This window comes from Zootermopsis nevadensis, unplaced genomic scaffold, assembly GCF_977971745.1.
Source record: "Zootermopsis nevadensis isolate Lab colony 2312 unplaced genomic scaffold, Znev_1.0 Znev_ptg000002l, whole genome shotgun sequence".
Lineage (NCBI taxonomy): Eukaryota > Metazoa > Arthropoda > Insecta > Blattodea > Termopsidae > Zootermopsis > Zootermopsis nevadensis.
In genome coordinates, this window is record NW_028259134.1 from 15,184,629 (window position 1) to 15,202,254 (window position 17,626).

At 36.4% G+C, this 17,626-nt stretch overlaps 3 protein-coding genes across 19 annotated transcripts in view; 1 reads left to right on the plus strand and 2 right to left on the minus strand.

Annotated features, from left to right (window-relative positions):
* Positions 1-596: 596 nt before the first annotated feature.
* Positions 597-6,515, minus strand: Ogg1 (8-oxoguanine DNA glycosylase). 5 transcript variants are annotated; one of them, XM_087350899.1, is made up of 5 exons: positions 6,379-6,515; positions 4,448-4,912; positions 3,590-3,872; positions 1,618-1,812; positions 597-1,030 (listed from the first exon to the last, which is right to left on the minus strand). In XM_087350899.1, exons 2-5 carry the CDS (start codon positions 4,720-4,722, stop codon positions 920-922), a joined length of 864 nt encoding a protein of 287 aa, XP_087207025.1. In that variant the 5' UTR covers positions 4,723-4,912; positions 6,379-6,515; the 3' UTR covers positions 597-919. The 5 variants fall into 5 exon arrangements, with proteins under 5 accessions (XP_087207025.1, XP_021940180.1, XP_021940181.1 ...); XM_022084488.2 differs by lacking the exon at positions 6,379-6,515 and adding an exon at positions 6,156-6,327; XM_022084489.2 differs by lacking the exon at positions 6,379-6,515 and adding an exon at positions 5,864-6,131.
* Positions 6,395-17,626, plus strand: part of LOC110839908 (band 7 protein AGAP004871) — a 76,906-nt gene continuing 65,674 nt past the window's right edge. For 2 of the 5 annotated variants that reach the window (XM_022084492.2, XM_022084490.2), the window contains exons 1-2: positions 6,401-6,517; positions 14,862-14,915. In XM_022084492.2, the coding sequence (XP_021940184.1) occupies positions 14,889-14,915 (27 nt within the window). In that variant the 5' untranslated portion in view covers positions 6,401-6,517; positions 14,862-14,888. Of the gene's footprint in view, positions 6,518-14,861; positions 14,916-17,626 lie in introns of all 5 variants that reach the window. The other 3 variants (XM_022084491.2, XM_022084503.2, XM_022084502.2) reach the window with 2 other exon arrangements.
* On the minus strand, positions 7,006-13,876 carry LOC110839909 (uncharacterized). 9 transcript variants are annotated; one of them, XM_022084509.2, is made up of 4 exons: positions 11,448-11,545; positions 11,128-11,365; positions 8,499-8,678; positions 7,006-7,425 (listed from the first exon to the last, which is right to left on the minus strand). In XM_022084509.2, exons 1-4 carry the CDS (start codon positions 11,528-11,530, stop codon positions 7,402-7,404), a joined length of 525 nt encoding a protein of 174 aa, XP_021940201.1. In that variant the 5' UTR covers positions 11,531-11,545; the 3' UTR covers positions 7,006-7,401. The 9 variants fall into 9 exon arrangements, with proteins under 9 accessions (XP_021940201.1, XP_021940206.1, XP_021940202.1 ...); XM_022084514.2 differs by lacking the exon at positions 11,448-11,545 and adding an exon at positions 13,823-13,876 and having other exon boundaries at positions 7,006-8,678; XM_022084510.1 differs by lacking the exon at positions 11,448-11,545 and adding an exon at positions 13,593-13,816 and having other exon boundaries at positions 7,006-8,678.

Consider the following 17,626-nt stretch of genomic DNA (forward strand, 5'->3'; position numbering starts at 1 on the left):
TTTAACCCAGAGTTACTGGCCACAGGCCCCATATTCTCTCTCTCAAATCCAGCGTCTTTATCAGATGTGTGGTGACAGGATATAGTGTCTTCTCAACATTCCATTCATGCTTTCATGGGAGTATAGTGCAGTAGGTTCCCGTGTCTTTCCACACCGCAGTATTGCAGTATTCCATACGATATAGTCGTTCTGACCATGCCTGGAGGTGTCTGCATTAAGCCATACAGAAATCCCATATTACAGAGGTTTAAATTTCCACACAATGAAGACTAAAGTTGTGAGAGGAAATCTGTGGCATTTAGGGTAGTCAAGAGAGAAAAACATAGAGACAAGGCAGAGACGTTTTTATCAGGCTAGTGTCGCTTAACATTTTGATCCCAGGTTGGGAACTGGCTTTTCTGGTCTCTACAAAAGGAAAGTTTCAGTATAACTGGTTGACTCTAGTCATGTAACCTTTAAGTTTTTGATTTTTCAACCTGGCTGATAATTTAACTCTTATAAATCTACAAATTAACTTCTATGCCTCTTGTCCTCTCTGCAGTGTACAGTTGAACAAAGAAACTAGATAAGGAGTGATTGATAGATTATTCTGTTACTTCATCAACTACCAAGGTTTATTAACACAAACGACAGTGACAGTAAAATATTACAATGGATAGTCGATAGGCAACACTGTTCTACAAAAAAATCTAAATACGTTATTACAATATATCAAACTAAGGCAATGCCTGTTGTTTCATGTGGATGTGGAACTTTTTCTCTCAGTGTAAGTATCAAAAAGAAACCTCTGAATGAAAAGATTACTTTAACACAGCAAGTTCAACAATTTCATTTTCTAGTCTTTACTTCACTCTTACATAAGACCAAGTAGCTAGAATTCAATTAAAATAGTTAGCAGTGTGGCAGTGTGTAAATGGTATTACAGCGCCTGTTCCTGCTTTCTTTTCTTTCTTTGAGGTTTTATATCATGTAAGCCCAGTTTTTGTTTAGCAGAATCCTGGAACATTTTTAAGTCAGCACAGAAAAGAATCTGAAAACAGAAAACCAATTATTGGTAAATATAATTTTCAAATACATACCTTCTTACCAAGTTGTTTTCATAGAAAAAAGTAAAATTGTCTATTTTTATCAAGAAAGCAGTTATGAACCTAGAAGTTCCATAAAAATAAGGCACAGCTAAGTAACTATCAACATGTCAACAAAGATTCTACACCATGGAGTTAACTGTTCTTCCAAAGTGACACTAATTCACTGTACTGGTAAACTTACATACATGAAACAGAAAGACTGATGGGGTTATCAGACACCGAAGGCAGATAAAATAATGCTGAAACACCCATTTTGAAAACTTCAGTATGACTTGTCATTAACAATAGTTGGGGGGGGGGGGAATAATCTACTGTTCATTTATGTTTTTAATCACTATATATTCTAGGATAAAAAGCATGCACTCTTTGGCTATCTTCCTCTTCACGTTTAGATGTTTGTAATCCGTCTTAGGTCACCTGTTTACATGTCACTTTTTATCAAATTTATTATTCGCATAATTTGGTAACAGTATGAAATTTTAGAAGTTTCCCACTAAAGGTGAGAAACATTTTCACATGTAATACTCACTGTATGTGCCCATCCAGCTAAAGAACCATACAAAGCTCTAAAGTGGTCTCCTATCTCATTATACATTTTATCTGTGACTGTCTTGCGACCTCTAAGATGAGGCAAGTAGCGCTGAACTGCTACTTGATAGATGTGAGTGTCAACTGGAATTGCCTCTAAGTGTCCAAGTGACATAAGACAAATACAGTCTGCTACCTGTAATAAAATGAAACATGTATAAACTGAGTTTTAAGGAATGCATCCTGTTGAATGTTGATCATTAGTTTGACAGTCCATCTACACAAGTTTTATGAGTATAGTCTCAATGTTTATTAAAAATACACATCATGTTTCAATCGTAGGTCATCTTTAGGTGGTTCAGTTTGACTACACCATTCTGTTGGTAACTACATTCACATAGTCCACTCCATTTAAATATATAAATCCTCCAACAAATAAGTCACATCTTCTGACATAGCATTCTACATAAGCAGAACTCCAACTGGCATGAGAAGTATATTTTTGCTGTCTTAAAATGTCATACTTCTCCACTGATATAGTCAATCTGGGATCCCTTCAGCATGATAATCCTCTGCTGACTGATTACACAACAAATATCAATAAACGTGCAACAAGAAAGCTTCATTCTACCTCCAAGGTTACTTAATAACTTGAAAGGATTTTAACTCATAGACATCTTGAAAATTCTAATATTTTAACCAACATCTTATGAAGTAGCCATACAAATTATTATCTTCTCCCTTCCATTTTAGCACATGCTTTTAAACCTGTAAACAGTATGTTACTATTCTAGATCAAACTTCCTATGCTTCCAGATACATACCTATTATAAATTCTTGTAAAGCAATCACACAGATCCATGTGAATGTTATAGTTCAGTAACCATTAACAGAAAGGGAAGAGTGCTGACTCGTAGGGCCCAAAAGTTCCAAACCACTGATATCAAAGCCCACCACTGGACATTATCCACAGCCAGTTTCCATCCACCCTCCATTTCCACAGCCTGTTTCCCCAAAATTTATCCTAATATTATTTTCTCATCACCTTCTTGGTCTTTCTAAGTGGCCACTTTCCAAAAGGTTTCCCTATCAACATTCTGTATGCAATTCTCTCACTCATGTTCCATTTAGAAAGCAATCCTAACTACTATACATGAACCCCTTCAAGCACACAATGACAAACCAATGGCAAAACTGGATTCTTACAGTCATGTCCCCCTGTTGTAGCTGATGCACTGTTTGAAATCAGTATAACTGTAATTGCAGCTGTTACATCACTCAGTGAGCACTTCTTTGTGTCCTGAAACTGTTGTTTCTTTGCTACTTCCATCTGAAATGCACTACTAAATGCTTCATAAACAACAACTAACAATTTTGATGCAAAGTATATTCAAGAATGAACACATGAACTGCCTGTAAATATATCATGTTCACACATGCACAGCTTTTGCGTAAGTAGCATGATCAGTGGCCTAGGAAAGAGGGTGATCTTCATTCAAGTATCATTTGGGGGAGGGGGGTGTCTATTACATGGAGGTCATCCTATTTATAATTTCATTTTTGTACCATGGTATGCAACTGTTGTTTGGTTACATCTCACATTGCACATCTTGTATAAACCTCATTTATAGCCTACGTCCACTGTACCAGAGCATCCTGTTCTAAAATAAATGTCCTTCCCTTACAATAAGAGACCACATTTATGGTAATGATACAGGGGACCATGTCCCTATACTTAAGTGGAAGTAGAGTGAATATAAAGCCCCGTGCATCTCCACCTTGGTACCAAAATGAAGGTGAACTGTTGAGTCTCACACAATAGGTATTTTAACGCTAGAGAAAGAGCCCATGGTGCACGCTGGACAAGAGGTCAGGTGACCCCCAGAGCTGTTCTCAATGTTCCTATAAGGTATCACATCCCTGGTTTGTCACTTTATTCTCAAAGTATTTAAGAAGTAGATATAACAGCATACCTTTGCACCAATTCCAGGTAATTTCATTAGTTCCACCTTAGCTTCTTCATAGGACAAACTCTGTAAGAAATCTAACCAATCAGAACCACCCATTTGCATGATTTTACATGCTGACTGGTTAATAAATTTGGCCCTGTATCCAAATCCAGCATCTCGTAGTGATTTCTCCACTGATGGGTCTGTGAGGGCAGCCAATGTAGGGAAGCCATAATACTCTGTACCACTGACATCAGCAATCTTATTTCCATACAGAACACACAGTTTTTCAACCATGGATGAGATTCTGCAAAAAATATTAGTACTTATTAAAACCACATACACATGTAATATATTGATCTTTAAATCATACACTGTATCATTCTGAAAACAAAAATTAGTTGTTGTTTTTTCAAAAACATTTTCACCTCAGACTCTACTTTTATTTTTATCATCATTCATGTGTACTATTTTTTCAATGGATGGTTAACTGTCGAGCAGTATGATGTGTGTGTAGGGCAGGCCAGTAAAGGTAAAGTCACTGTAGCAGGGCCACTCCAGCAGGGGACAATAAGCCTTCCAACTGACCCTACTGAAAAGACTATGAAAGACACTGAATTAAGAAACAATTGGGATTTGAGGTTTTCATGGTGGTGAGTCCTTGCCTCCATCATTGCCCCGACGATGGAGACATCAAGAACCTCTGAAATGTTGGTAAACTTCTACCAAACTATACAGTGCTACAACCAGAAGACAGCCATCTAAGAAACAATTCTTTATACGTGATGTCTGTGCATCCTAATACACCAGCACTTCTACATGGTAACATATTAAGTTCAGCTGGTCAAAGGCAAAAAATACCAATTAAATGCTGCAATAAACCTTGCAATGTTGTTGTTGGATGAACAGATGAATGAGAAGAGATTCTCAATTGGGTCCTGAGAGAGAATCCTCACCCCAGTAAACTTCTCAGCAGCCTCCATGAAGTGTGGATCCTTCTTTGACCACTGTGCATAATGTTCTTCAAGTGATACATCTAGCCTAAAATACTTTCTTAGTAAATCATCTTCTAAAGAGCTCTGATCAGATCTGGTCTTAGTTGTATCACCAATTTTATCATTTTCAGTATATGTGACTTCACACATGGGCTTCTTCATTGATCTCCCTTTTCTTGCTACTGACTGAACTCGAGAATTACTCTTCCCTGTGTTACGTGTTATTTCATCACTAGTTTCAAGTCCAGGGCACTTTGTTACCCGGTACAAAATAGATTCATTATTCTGTGATAATGTCCAGACACGATTAGCAAATACCCCAGTCCATTCACAGTCACCAGTCCTTTTCCATCTGAAATAAGCAGCAACAAACAACAGATTAGAGTACCTTAAGTGTTCACAAATGTTCCAACATTCTGTAACCACATTTTTAAATGGACATCATTTAAACATAAAACTAATTTTATGAAATTTTGTACTACCAATAAAAATTGTGTTAATCTAGGTATAGGGTATGTGGATAAAAAAATTGAAGAAGTAGAAACAACTAGTTTTTTAGACTTCAAATAGTAACTTAAATTGGCAAAAAATATTCAACACATTATGCCTAACTAAGCTCATCATGCTTTGCTATGAGGACTGTCAAATCATTTATGAAAACAGAAATTTTAAAATTTGGCTACCCTGCCAACTTCCATTTGTTGTCATATAGAATTATTTTATGGGGAAACTAAACAGACAGTAAGAAAGTATTTTATGTCCAAAAGAAAATCATTAGAATAATGACAGGCACTTAAGGGGGAGCCTCATGCAGAGAATTGTTTAAGAAATTTAATATTCTTCCACTAGCCAGTGAATTCTTGCTCTCATTATAATAATTTCTACAGGTCAACAGAAACATGTCAAACTCAGATATCCACAATAGGTACAAGACACAGAAAAACCCTTCAAGTGTCAATCACTATATTTGGTAAATATCAGAAAGGATTTTACTATACTGGAATTAAGATAATTAGTAATCTTCCCCCCCCCCACTACCAAAAAGTGTGAATCAAGATATAAAGAAGTTTAAGTCACCACTAAAGGAGTATCTCCTATCTCACTCCTTCCACGTCATGAAAATATCGACAAAGTAACTGTTTGAACGCCTCCAAGCACCTTCATAATCACTGATAACCTTCTTGTAATCAATCTCAAGGAACCCACGATAACATAACCTAACATCCTTTCTACGGAATGCGGCAGGTGCGTCCTTCAAATTACTGCTGATAATTCACCGGGTTTTTTTTGTCACAATGCCTACCTGAAGCACTGCCCTCCACATAAGGTAAACAAAAGCTCCAATTCCGACCTAGCACAAGGAATCTTATTCCACATTTTCAACACAGTACCACGAACGGCACCGAACCGCACGAAATACTTGTTTTACACCTGCAGATATCGCGCCTTTTCGTGAAACACTACTCATACTGATTAATGTGTTCTAAACAAGTAGCATTTACTGCCGTGAAGTACACGAATGTAAGATCAAATGTAGCTTAATATACTTTTTTCGTAATACTCTTGTACCATAATTCCCGCCCCTTCACAAGTACCTTGAAAAATACTCGTCTGGTCTCACCCTCTTCAGTAAAGCAAAACATGTACTACAGCCCAGAAATATTTCTTTATTTGCATACATTTTTATTTTTATTAATGTGGAATGTACTTCTTGCTAGTTTCATACGCCACTAATACGAATTTAGACAAGATATGAAAGAATGGACATTCATTCCTATCTTTAGAGACTGCTACAATAAAGTGATAGGAATTACATACTTTCTCTTGCACGCCACTGCAATGTTACTTGTTTACTGAGACTGGTCCTGCGTCCAGTATCCAATTTGTGGCGGCGGCGTGTTTCATTGTGATAGCTCTTCTGGGAACATCTTTGTTGTTCTCCGCACGGGTGGGTCAGGTAATAATTAAGCAGTTTGCATGTTGTTGCTAGTGTTATGTTGTGCCTTTAATATTACTTTAATCAGCTTCGCATTTATCCCATGTCCCTAGCGTAGATAGGTCTATTTATAGCATGGTGTGCGTAGCGACGTACAAATGAACCCCACCCTCCAATTCTGACCGCGTAAAAAGTATATAGTTGTTTACTTTCCAAATCATAGATGTGTGTACTGTTACACAAGGCAAATGAAAATTTTCATAATAAATTGTCATTTATCCTTAACTTCGTAATTTGAAATGTTGAATCCTTAATGGTTACCCAGTTTTATGTCAGTTTTCATGCTGTAATTCATACTAGAAATAAGGTTATTTTCAAAGGTAGAAATATCAGTCTTTCATAAGTAAGATAATTATTCACCATGAATCATAATTGGTAAGTTCTATTTAAGACAGAAATAGAAAAGTAATTTTAATCATATTATGTACAAGAACTTTAGCAAATACAAATGTATCATTTATTCATTTTTATTGAGAACTTTAAAAAACACATATGAAATCATTTTTTCAGTCTTTGGATGACAGGGTAATCAAACTCACTCAGATTTTCCTTGTACCAAATTGCAAAAACAACTACTGAATGAAATCAATGTACTACTACACAACACTATTAAGATGTTGCACTCATCATAATGCTAGTGCAATATATATTTAAAAAAGAGCTGATTAACTAAATACACAGTACTGGCATTGTTCTTCTGATGTACTTTCTGATCACATTTAGCTTGCGAAGGCCAAGTGAAAATATTCATAACTGATCACTTGATGGTGATATAAAAACATAGATTCTTAACCTCTCTTTTTGTCTTTTCAAACTGAAATCCTGAACGTAGTTCTGTTTTCATCTCAGAACACACTGCAGAACATGAACTGAAATTAAACAAAGGAAAAAAAATCTGTCTGTAAATTTTCTAGAAACATATTTAGTGTACTTGAACAAAGTAACAAGTTTTGCTGTGAAGTTGTAGTGACTATAGTATATTTTAGTAGCATTTAAAACAAGCAAATATTATTAAATGATAAATATATTTTACTTAGTTTTCACTATCAGTATAAAATAATTATATTTAGTGTTAAAAAACATAGAATGCAACTTGTTGATTTTACTGGCTTCAAATTCAGGACCTTGATTATCACAATATGAAAATTCAGATATTTCTTTTTAATGTTTTCACATATTGTCACATTGCACTATCACCATTAAATAGCATAGGGTCACAAGGAGCTCCATGATATTAAAGGAAAATTCTTATTTTTAATTTCAGTTTTCATTTCGAGGACTTAGAAGTGACATTTAAAATAACAAACAAGTCACTGATACAGTATGACATTTTACAATTATGATTTACAGAAGACAAAACCAACCTCTCTCTTTGATCACAAGGAACTTAACTGAAAATAATTGCTTTAAATAAAATTAATCTGCATCTCCCTTATTATCTGATTACTATTCATGAGACATGCAGTAATAAGCTAATCATGAACTGCTACTTACATTTACTAACATTACTAATTATGGAAAAATACTTCACATTCCATATTAAAGTAAAAATCTAAAATCCATTTTGTTTGAACATTTAATCCTATAAAACTATACAAAAGTGCACCTTTCTTGGCTTAAGCTAGCACCATCACAATTTAGCCATGTTTTTCTTTTAATACATATAAAATGACAAAAAAAAGGCCTTCTTATACACTCTCGAATATCCACATCAAAATAGTAAGTGCTTTTGCTCATGAACTCAACCATGACCAATTTTAGCTTGAAATAAGTTTGTGCACCAGTGTTTTAAAATTCTGTTGTCACACCTGGTTACAACCTTCTTTGTCTTTATATCAAATCGCTAATGAGTAAAAACAACTATATATTCTGGGTAATATTCAGTGTCCCAGGCTTTGTAGCAATGAGAAGAGGAAGATATGTCAGTAGAAACAACTTTTACCACCACAAGCGCCTTATTGCTGCTGGTGAAATTTCTTTCTGCCATTTCAGCAGACTTATAAAATCTTGGCCTCTTCCCATCATGCTGCACATTGGATGCATGTGTGTAACGTCTAAAATCACAGTTGTATTCCATGACAACATTCATGTCATCCTCATATATTGGATGATAATACGTTTCCTGGACACACATAATAAAAAATTCCAATATGGGTTAACAGATTACAAATATAGATAACTAACCTTATCACAAGAAACTGGAGGTTAAGTCTTATTATTGTTGTTCTTAATAATCATAATCAAAACTCAAAACTAAGAGCCATAATTGCAAAATATATTTCTTACTCAGACTAACCGTAGCTAGATGTATCAAATATAAATCAAGTAGGATTTGAAGTTTTCACTGCAGGGAGTACGAAGATGACCGTCTTCTGAGCTGTAGCGCTATGTATCTGGTGGGTGTTTACAGACATTTCAGAGGTCCTTGCTACCTCCATCATTAGGGTGATGACAGAGGATGCAAAGACCTCCGAAACATTGGTAAACTTCTATGTGACTACACAGCACAACCACCCAGAAGACGGTTACGTACCCAAATATAAATCACAGCTGCAAGGGGTAGGAACAAATGCTTAAGAACTACTGGAAGATTTAAGATTGATGTTGGGAATGTAAAATGCCTTTCCCGTAACGAACCAGAAGTTGAAGAAGAATCACAAATGTTGCAACTGACATAGTAGTAGTAGTAGTAGTAGTAGTAGTAGTCTCAAAAAAAAAAATCTGCACAAATATATTTTGTTCTGCAATACTCTTAAAACAGAGAGTTCATAGCTATAACTTTATAATTACCTTAAGAATTAAAGTGACAAGAGGGCACTTAAGTATAACTACTGTTTATGCCCCCAGAAAAGGGAAGAAAGTAATTTTAAACTTTTATACAATGTATTATTTTGATAAAATAGGTGTCATAGCAGGAGTGGATTTTAATGCTACCCTGGGTAATCAACCTAAGACATGGAAGGAAAAATTAAATAAAAATGGAAGTGTCATAAAAGTGTTCATTGCTAGTAATGAAATGTGGATAACGCAGATATTCTTCTGCCACAAAGAAGTTCACATGGATATCAGGATGCTGACAACAGGTTATATCCTTATTCATAAGAAATTAACAAAACTAGTGGAGATACAAGAACCTATTTGGGGCTTAATACATATTCAGATAATTTAATGATATTTTTAACTGAATATCCAGTAAAATGGCTTGGGATTAAAGATAAGCGGCTCAATTGGGTATGAAAATACTACTTTAAAGTTAATCACTTCAAGAGTATGTAAAATAAACTATGATTCATTAACCCAGTTGTTTCTGAAACAAAACAAATAGGAAAGTGACTGCTTTATGTGTGGTATACATATTTCAATGCTTTGGAAATTAGTAAAATGAAGATAGTTTATGAGCATTAATAATAAAATAATCACTTAGAAATAAGTTCTCTTAATTTCATTGTGAACCTTGTCTGTTTTTGCAATATTTTAAAAATTAGCGTAATATGGTTTAAATTTGTTATGAAAAATTAATGAAGTACGGAGTTTCTTTCAATTTATACTGGGAACAACCCGTTCTTCAAGTGCCTGAGCACTGCGGGTCCCAACTTTTAGTTGGCTTGATCTATAGACATTCGGTAGGACTCCTTGGACGAGGGATCGACCCATCGCAAGGCCTCTACCTGTACCCAGGACATCACAACACAGAAAAACGCGGACAAACATCCATGGCCTGAGTGGGATTCGAACCCATGGTCCCAGCGACCAAGCGGCACAAGGCCCACACCTCAGACAGCGCGGCCACTGCGGATCCCTTTCAATTTATGTAATGAATATATAAACTTTAAAAATATAATTCAATAATTGCTCACTTATATTTCAGGGTGTAGGTACATGGGAACAACATATAACTGTGCTTAAATCAGATATGGATCATCTTATTATATAAAATAAAGCTCTCTTACAACACAATATTACAGCATATCCTGGGTAGAGGAGGTATAACTCCTACTCATTCTTGACCTTGGCATAAATGGGGGTGTGAGAGGTCAGCATCACGCCCCAGCCATGCTTTACCCTGTTGGTAGGAGGATAGGTGAGTCCCAGTCTCTTTTGAAAGTTGGGCCTTTGTCAAGTCCCCTGCTATGTTAATATTCTAAAATATAGTGTATAAAACATTTAAATTAACTGATATTATGTATAAAAAGGATTTTGAAAAAACTGCTTTAGAACGTGAACAAACTGAGTTTGTATTACTGAAACACACAAAGAGAAGACTTTAAATAATAACAAGAAATATTTACTGGTCTTTGAAAAATGGAATTACTTTCAGGCCAAAGTTAAGTCATGTCTAAGCTCTTCCCTTTGCACCTTTAGGACAGCCCTGAACTACAAGAAATTTGAAAGTGACATTTTGACAAACTTCATTTGTTTTTATCATTGTTCATTTGGTACCATCAAGAGACGGACGTGCAAAAAAACCCAATTCCCTGTTATAGACAGTTTCTATCTAATAGGGAATTCAGGTCTCGATCTTGGGGGTGGGATATTTCAATTATCTTTCATTATACTTGTAAAGTACACACCTCATAAACTTGCCCCTTGAGCTGAAGTTGTTCAACTTTTAATTTATATCGTCCGTATAAGTAGGGGTTCTGTACACGATAAATCATCTGAACATGTGTTCTCAGTTCAGGTGTGAATTTGCCTGCAATCTTGTCATATTCCTCACCAAACACTTGGACTTTTCGGTACCGCTGTTGACCATAAGACACACTGTCCCATGTGTCAGGTTTATGATAGCGGAGAACTTCATTCAGCATTCTGAAACAAATTAAAATTAATTTTCTCCATGCACATGTGCAGATAGTACCTTAAATTACACTGTGACAAGCTTCTTCCATACTCTAGCCAATTCATAATTGGGCGCTTCTTTAATGCAACTGAATAACACCATATGGGCCCATCCATGTCTGCCATGTCTTTCATCACTGTTACAACAATGACCTTTTACCTTTGCTATCATTATTGCATTTGTCATGTCTTTTGGTTGTCCTGCTGATGATGTGGCATAACGAAGACCCTTTTAAAACTTGTTCTTTTATCATCCTTTCACTTTACACTATATACTCTGAGCTACTAACATCATTAAGGAAACCATAAATATACAAATGAAATTAATTTCCACCAAATTATATCCAAAACCATGCAAGTGTTGTTGATTTATATTATACCAAACTGGCATTCACAAATCCTGTGCCATACTCCTTATAATGCAAACAAAAAAACTGGACAAAGAACAATGTCTATCCGGAGTGTGGAGGCTAGAAGTTTTATGGAAAACTTAATGTTCAACAAAAAAATGTCTAGGCCCAAATGAGTACCTACTTATGTTGATTAAAAGTAATTATGGGGGCATAGTGTAAAGTTAAATGAAGGTAACTTCAGAGGGGTGCTTAGTACCCCTTAAAATTGTTCAGTAGATGCCAGCGCCCCAGGGCACCCACGTAGTCTGCGCCCATGCTGTGCACCGGCAGACCTCGGTATTATCGATCCCAAAATATTGAGTAAAACCAAGAAACAATTGTCACGATAGTCGATAGCCTGGCCGATACTCAAATCGGTATCTCTCAAAACACAAATCTAAAGTATTGCCCCTCTACTTATGCCACGGTTCCTTATCCAGGTCCGGTAAAATCTCGTTTTGTAAATAAGCCACGTCTGCAGGAATATACTTACAGGTGTTAATAATCATATTACAAAGGGACTTGTCAAGACAATGTCGCCTTTGGGCCAGTCATTGCAGTGACGCTTTAAACAATTTGAAATTACTGTGTGCATTATTAGTACGTATTCTTCACGCTCATGGGGAGCACAGACCACTTTTGGGTCTGTCCATGGGAACCGAAGTCTCGATTGTTGAACATAGTTACGCAACAATAACCTGTGATTGTATTATCGCAACAATAACTATGTGATGTAAGAAGAACGCCTCTGGAATGTCAGTGAAAATCAAATACTACGCGTTTTAATTTATTATTATTATTATTCCTGGTATTAAATGAACTGTAAGATGTATTTGGGGCCTGTGCAACTTGATTTATTCCATTAAGTTGAATAACAATATTAATAAGCTTACGACAATAAGAATATGTTATTTGGAATTACAGTGGGCATCATGTGGTCCTTCAAATTAAATCTCCAGTTACTGTGTCTCAGTCTTTAAAGGGTGAACACCCCTTCATATGGATATTCCACCCCAGCAAAATAAGGCCTTTTTAAAATCACAAATTTGTATGACTGCAGGCATGTACCCGGCAGCACGCCGAGTTGAATGTTTCCACAAAATTTGACACTCTATTTATCTCGCCACAACAAAAACGTTTCCATGCTACATGAGGTCGTGCTTTTACAAAACGTCTGCGGTACGTAGCTGTGCCAACATTTGCTGTAGTTCCTAATTCTGCCGGTAGGTGGCTCTGCCAACAAAATTGTTCCATTAATATGTGGAAAGGTACGTGTTATTTACACATTTGAAGACAAGCGACAAAATCATAATTGCTGTTCATTTCCCTAATATTTCGTCCGTAAATGAGAAGGAAAAAATGGAAAACGCAAAAAGTTGCAGGAAGATAGCGATGCCGAAATTCCTTATTGGCTGAACTTGTGAAATTTGGCCTGAAAGTAGTATGATTACGCTGTAAACTGAAATATCAGAATACCGTAATTTTGAAATGTATTCTATACCTGAAATATCGTCAGGATTAACAAAATCTTCCCCCAAAGATACTGTATTAACATGAGATACACGTTGTACCGACACATTGTAGCAGTTTTTAAGAAACCTAAAGTTAAATCTGAACTTCATAAAAAAAAACTCTACGAACTTTTGATGCAGGCTGTATGTAGTATGATCCAGATCTATTCACTAGCTCCAAACTCAGCACACACAGTCTTCTTTTACGTCCACTTTATTCATTGAAATTTCGCCCTGTTACACATTCTGCAGAATTCAGTTCACTTGGAAAGGCTGTCATTAAATCTTACTTACTTTGCTGCCAGTTATTCAGATTACAACGCCTGAAATTGCTTCTTTTACACTTTGAATGCAACTTGCTTCGTGCACTTTCTGATGCAGACTACTAGTCAGTCTACTGCTGCAAAAGAAAATTCCCGGATGTCGACTAATGCATATCCACTACGAAAAAACCCGAAAAGAATTCGTCTTCCTCATTACATAGCCCACTGTAGTCTACCTTCGACTTTCCAACATCATGTTACCTCGCTGAATGCTGTAGCTGGGATTTCCCTCACTGCTGTGAAGTAGAAACCAGTGATATCAACTTGGTCATGTGACTTCCAGTATTGAATCACATTAAAAATTCATTCTGGACGTTTGACCTTGAGTATAGTTACTGTAGATAATCTCTACGCTTGTTACTGATGGCATTTCTGTCCACTAAATTTGTAATACTTTATGTTTAGTTGTCAAACTAAATGAAAATTCGTCTGCTGTCTGTTTTTTTTTTTCAGTTGTATTAAAAGAAAGTAGTTTGTTATTCCCCCGCGAGGGTCGTAGTTCCAATGTGTAGGATAGATGGCACGATGACTCAAATTATTATGGTACAGCAAAGTTTAGCGTCCATATCACTGTACATATTGATAATGACGCAAAATAAGTGATTTCTAAGAATCTGTAACCGAACAGACCACTTTACGGTACCGTTGCTGTTGATACAAATTCCATTTTATGCAAGGAGGCCCAAATATCCCCTTTTAGCGCTCTTTCTTAGACTGAATTTTCAAGCAGAGTGTTGTGAAGCAATTAAATTACGAAATTTCTGTGACAATCTACTAAATATATATTCCAATTTACCATCATGATCGCGTTATGAATTTAATGGTTGCCAAGCAACAAAACAGTCTGGTTTTCTATTTAGCCCAGTTTCCATTATTTTTATAAAGTAAACTTGCATGATCATCTTGATTTTTGTGTGTTCCCCAATCAACTTTTTTGTCTAGTTGACCGATTTTCATTAAACTCTCTCCATTTTATCTCAAGGAATGATCCCTCAGTTCTAATTGGCTTGGTGTGTTTCCTGCCGGGAATCGATCTCTTGTCATTCAGATGTGTCTGAGCTCTGTGGTGGGATGATTATCGGTAAAGATGTGGTGGAAAGCGGTCGTGGCCTATTTGAGGTAATAGCTCAACGTTAAGACCCACACCGCATCGACTTCTCGTTGTACAGAAACTAGTGTGTACGTTCTGCTACATTACGTTCGTGAGAAACGTCCTGAACTTTGCTTATTTTTTCTTCAGGTGCAACGAAGATGGTGGACGGGAGAGATGCTGAACAATATGTCGTCAAACCAGGTAAGTGAAGTTGAGCTTTACTTGTTGATGCAAAGAGTAACGTTTCCATGCAGAGTTCTTCTTTAGTGACAAAAGTTTGTTTGTTTGTTTTTCATGGCAACATCCTAATTTGCGGGAACTTTAAAACTGTGAACCTAATATTTGTTAACCTAAATCTGAGTCTGCAAACGTTAACCTGCAGGCCGCATTGGAGTATTGAAAGCAATGTATACAGTAATTTTGGTTCATTGAAACGTTGATGATACACAGTCCTTTATTTACGTAATCTGACGAATCCAAATTACTTTTCTGTGTTCTACTAATGAAATTTTCAGAACACTAACACGCAACACATCTCAATTTTTATTTCCCTTGAAATAATTGAAGTGTCTTTGTCCGAAAAATTACAAAATCAGATTTAGAACGTCACGCCTGACGGTAGAAGAGCCAGTTGGTGAAACGTTTATGTCAAATACAACTCAAACAGTGGGCAATCAGCATAATATTAGCACAAATAAGTGTTCCACCCCACTGGGAACGAAGCGTCTAGGATGAGTATACCGGAAGCTGCGTAAACGAAATAAGTTAAAATGAGATGGGAAAGACCAGTTTGTAGTGTTCTTCCGCGATTAGTGAGTCAGACCCTGGAAAGAAGATGACCTTGAGTAACGTAAACACCTCTGTTGTCTCCATCATTATTTAGCCTTATTTATAAAAAAGGCACGTAATTTAGACGATTTTATGACGAAGGATGACGCAGCAACTCGTCTGTTTTAGTGACGAAGCCATTGCTGGTATTCTTTGACCTCAGACCAGGATGAACTTCCGTCCAGAACTGGTCACACCAATTGAAAAGATACCCACAGTTTTATGCAGGAAGCTAATACGAACTAGAGCCACTTACCAAATAAACTAAACGTTGCTGAAGACCAGGTCTAACGGCGGGCAATTATTTGCTATTTGTAATACCAGAGATTTTAGTTTACTCTATATAAATGTTATCTTGAAGGTCTTTAATAGTGGCGGGCTCATGTCAACACGATAGTTCAACCAGTTCGATGTTCAGTCGCTGTTACAAAACAATTACCACATTGAAAGGTGGCACAAGTAACCGGCTTTATTGGTACAACAGAACATTGATGCAGTAGGCGCTGAAAATTGTAGTGTGACTGCAAATTGAACAAGGTTGTAGTATGTAGGAGTGGGGTTTCTCATGTCGCTGAGTGCGAAGATGACTGTCTTTGGGTTGTAGTCTGGATTGCCCTGATGATGGAGGCAGCAACGATCTCTGAAACGTCGGTAAACTTCTACCAGACAGCACGGCGCAACAACGCAGAAGACGGCTACGTTTGTGAAGTTATAATTAACCTTACGAAGGTACACAATGTGTTACATAACACAAAAAGATGTTGCAGTACGAACTTGACGATAATGAATGTATGGGTTTCATAAAAAGTGGCGAATTTCATTATTAACTTAGCAGTTGTTTAGCTTCTGAAGACGGGCTCTTCTCCATACGACTTTTTTCTTCTAATAACCAGTGTAGCAGAAGACTTTCGAGGGAGCTCGTATGGGAGTCCGGAACACCTGCGCGAATAGAGATATCACCCAGTATTTAGCACAGCAGTGACATGTATCACGGTACTCTGTTGATCACAGAACAAAGAATCCTTGTGCCTTCTAATCATCACGTGAGCTTAAATCAGAGACAAGGACAAAATAAATTAATTGTCTTCACTATTGATAATGAAACGGTGCAAAGCGATTGGAGACGAAATACGTAAAATGCTGTGAGGCTTCCACAAGGATTTCCATAGCTGTGCAGGTTTAGCAACACGTATTATACGTACCTGCAGCCTTTTTAAAAAGAAAGCGTCGAAAGAGTTTGAAGCACCAGTTTCTTTTTCTTTTTCTTTTATAAACTTGTGATTCTTTCTCTCGCTCTCTCTCTCTCTCTCTCTTTTTTTAAAAAAGCCTATTTAAACAGTTCCATGTACGGATCTGTGAAATTAAGAATGGAGTAAACTGAAGTATTAATTTTGTGTTCCAGTTGTATTTTTCATTTTTCGTGATTTTACACAGCGGGAAGGATAAACATTTAGATAATTGCGTTTTAAAGGCTTAACGCTTTATGTAATTAACTTAAAATCAGGAAGTTTTTGAAGACGAAGTGAAAAATGGCAGCTTACAAAAACATTACGCGTCATGGATTTATTTATTTTTTGTTATTGTATTCACTTTATTTTCCTTGTGCTTTATCTGTAACTGGTCATCTGGCTGTTGATGCAACGCATTAATATTAAAGAATTGAATTCATTTCAATTGAATCGAATTGGATTATTATTATATTTTATGCTGCTGTTCCAACTCCTCTGATTGACTGAAATGTGAAAAGATTATAATGAGTGAGAAGGAATATGGATAAATGTTGCAATGGCACGTTTTGAAGTACTATCTCGTAATTCTTCAAGAATGTATGAGGAAACCACGAAAAACCTGCTGATTGCTAGTACCCAATTGGGATTCAATAAGGGGACTTTCCGAACGCGTTACCGCTGTGTTGACCTACAAAGTAGAATGTTACTAATGTGGATTACAGAGAAATGGATTGTACCTATATGATTAGCTTTTAGTAGGGAATGAGGATAATATAAGAAGCAGAAGAACCTGTTGTGGTTTTCATAGTTCATACTTCACAGTTAAACAAAACATCAATTTTTCACCCGTGCTGT

What these genes read in the sequence shown, in the direction of transcription:
- Ogg1 (XM_022084488.2), bottom strand. Translation starts at nt 6,241, where the DNA reads ATGTATGCAAATAAAGAAATATTTCTGGGCTGTAGTACATGTTTTGCT. An exon ending in CCAGACGAGTATTTTTCAAG is followed by an intron (nt 4,913 to 6,155) that starts GTACTTGTGAAG and finishes TGCTTATTTCAG; the next exon opens with ATGGAAAAGGACTGGTGACT. An exon ending in TAGCTGGATGGGCACATACA is followed by an intron (nt 1,031 to 1,617) that starts GTGAGTATTACA and finishes TTCTGTTTTCAG; the next exon opens with ATTCTTTTCTGTGCTGACTT.
- LOC110839909 (XM_022084508.2), bottom strand. Translation starts at nt 11,530, where the DNA reads ATGAAAGACATGGCAGACATGGATGGGCCCATATGGTGTTATTCAGTT. An exon ending in CCAATTATGAATTGGCTAGA is followed by an intron (nt 11,366 to 11,447) that starts GTATGGAAGAAG and finishes AATTTGTTTCAG; the next exon opens with AATGCTGAATGAAGTTCTCC. An exon ending in TCAAGGGGCAAGTTTATGAG is followed by an intron (nt 8,679 to 11,127) that starts GTGTGTACTTTA and finishes ATGTGTGTCCAG; the next exon opens with GAAACGTATTATCATCCAAT.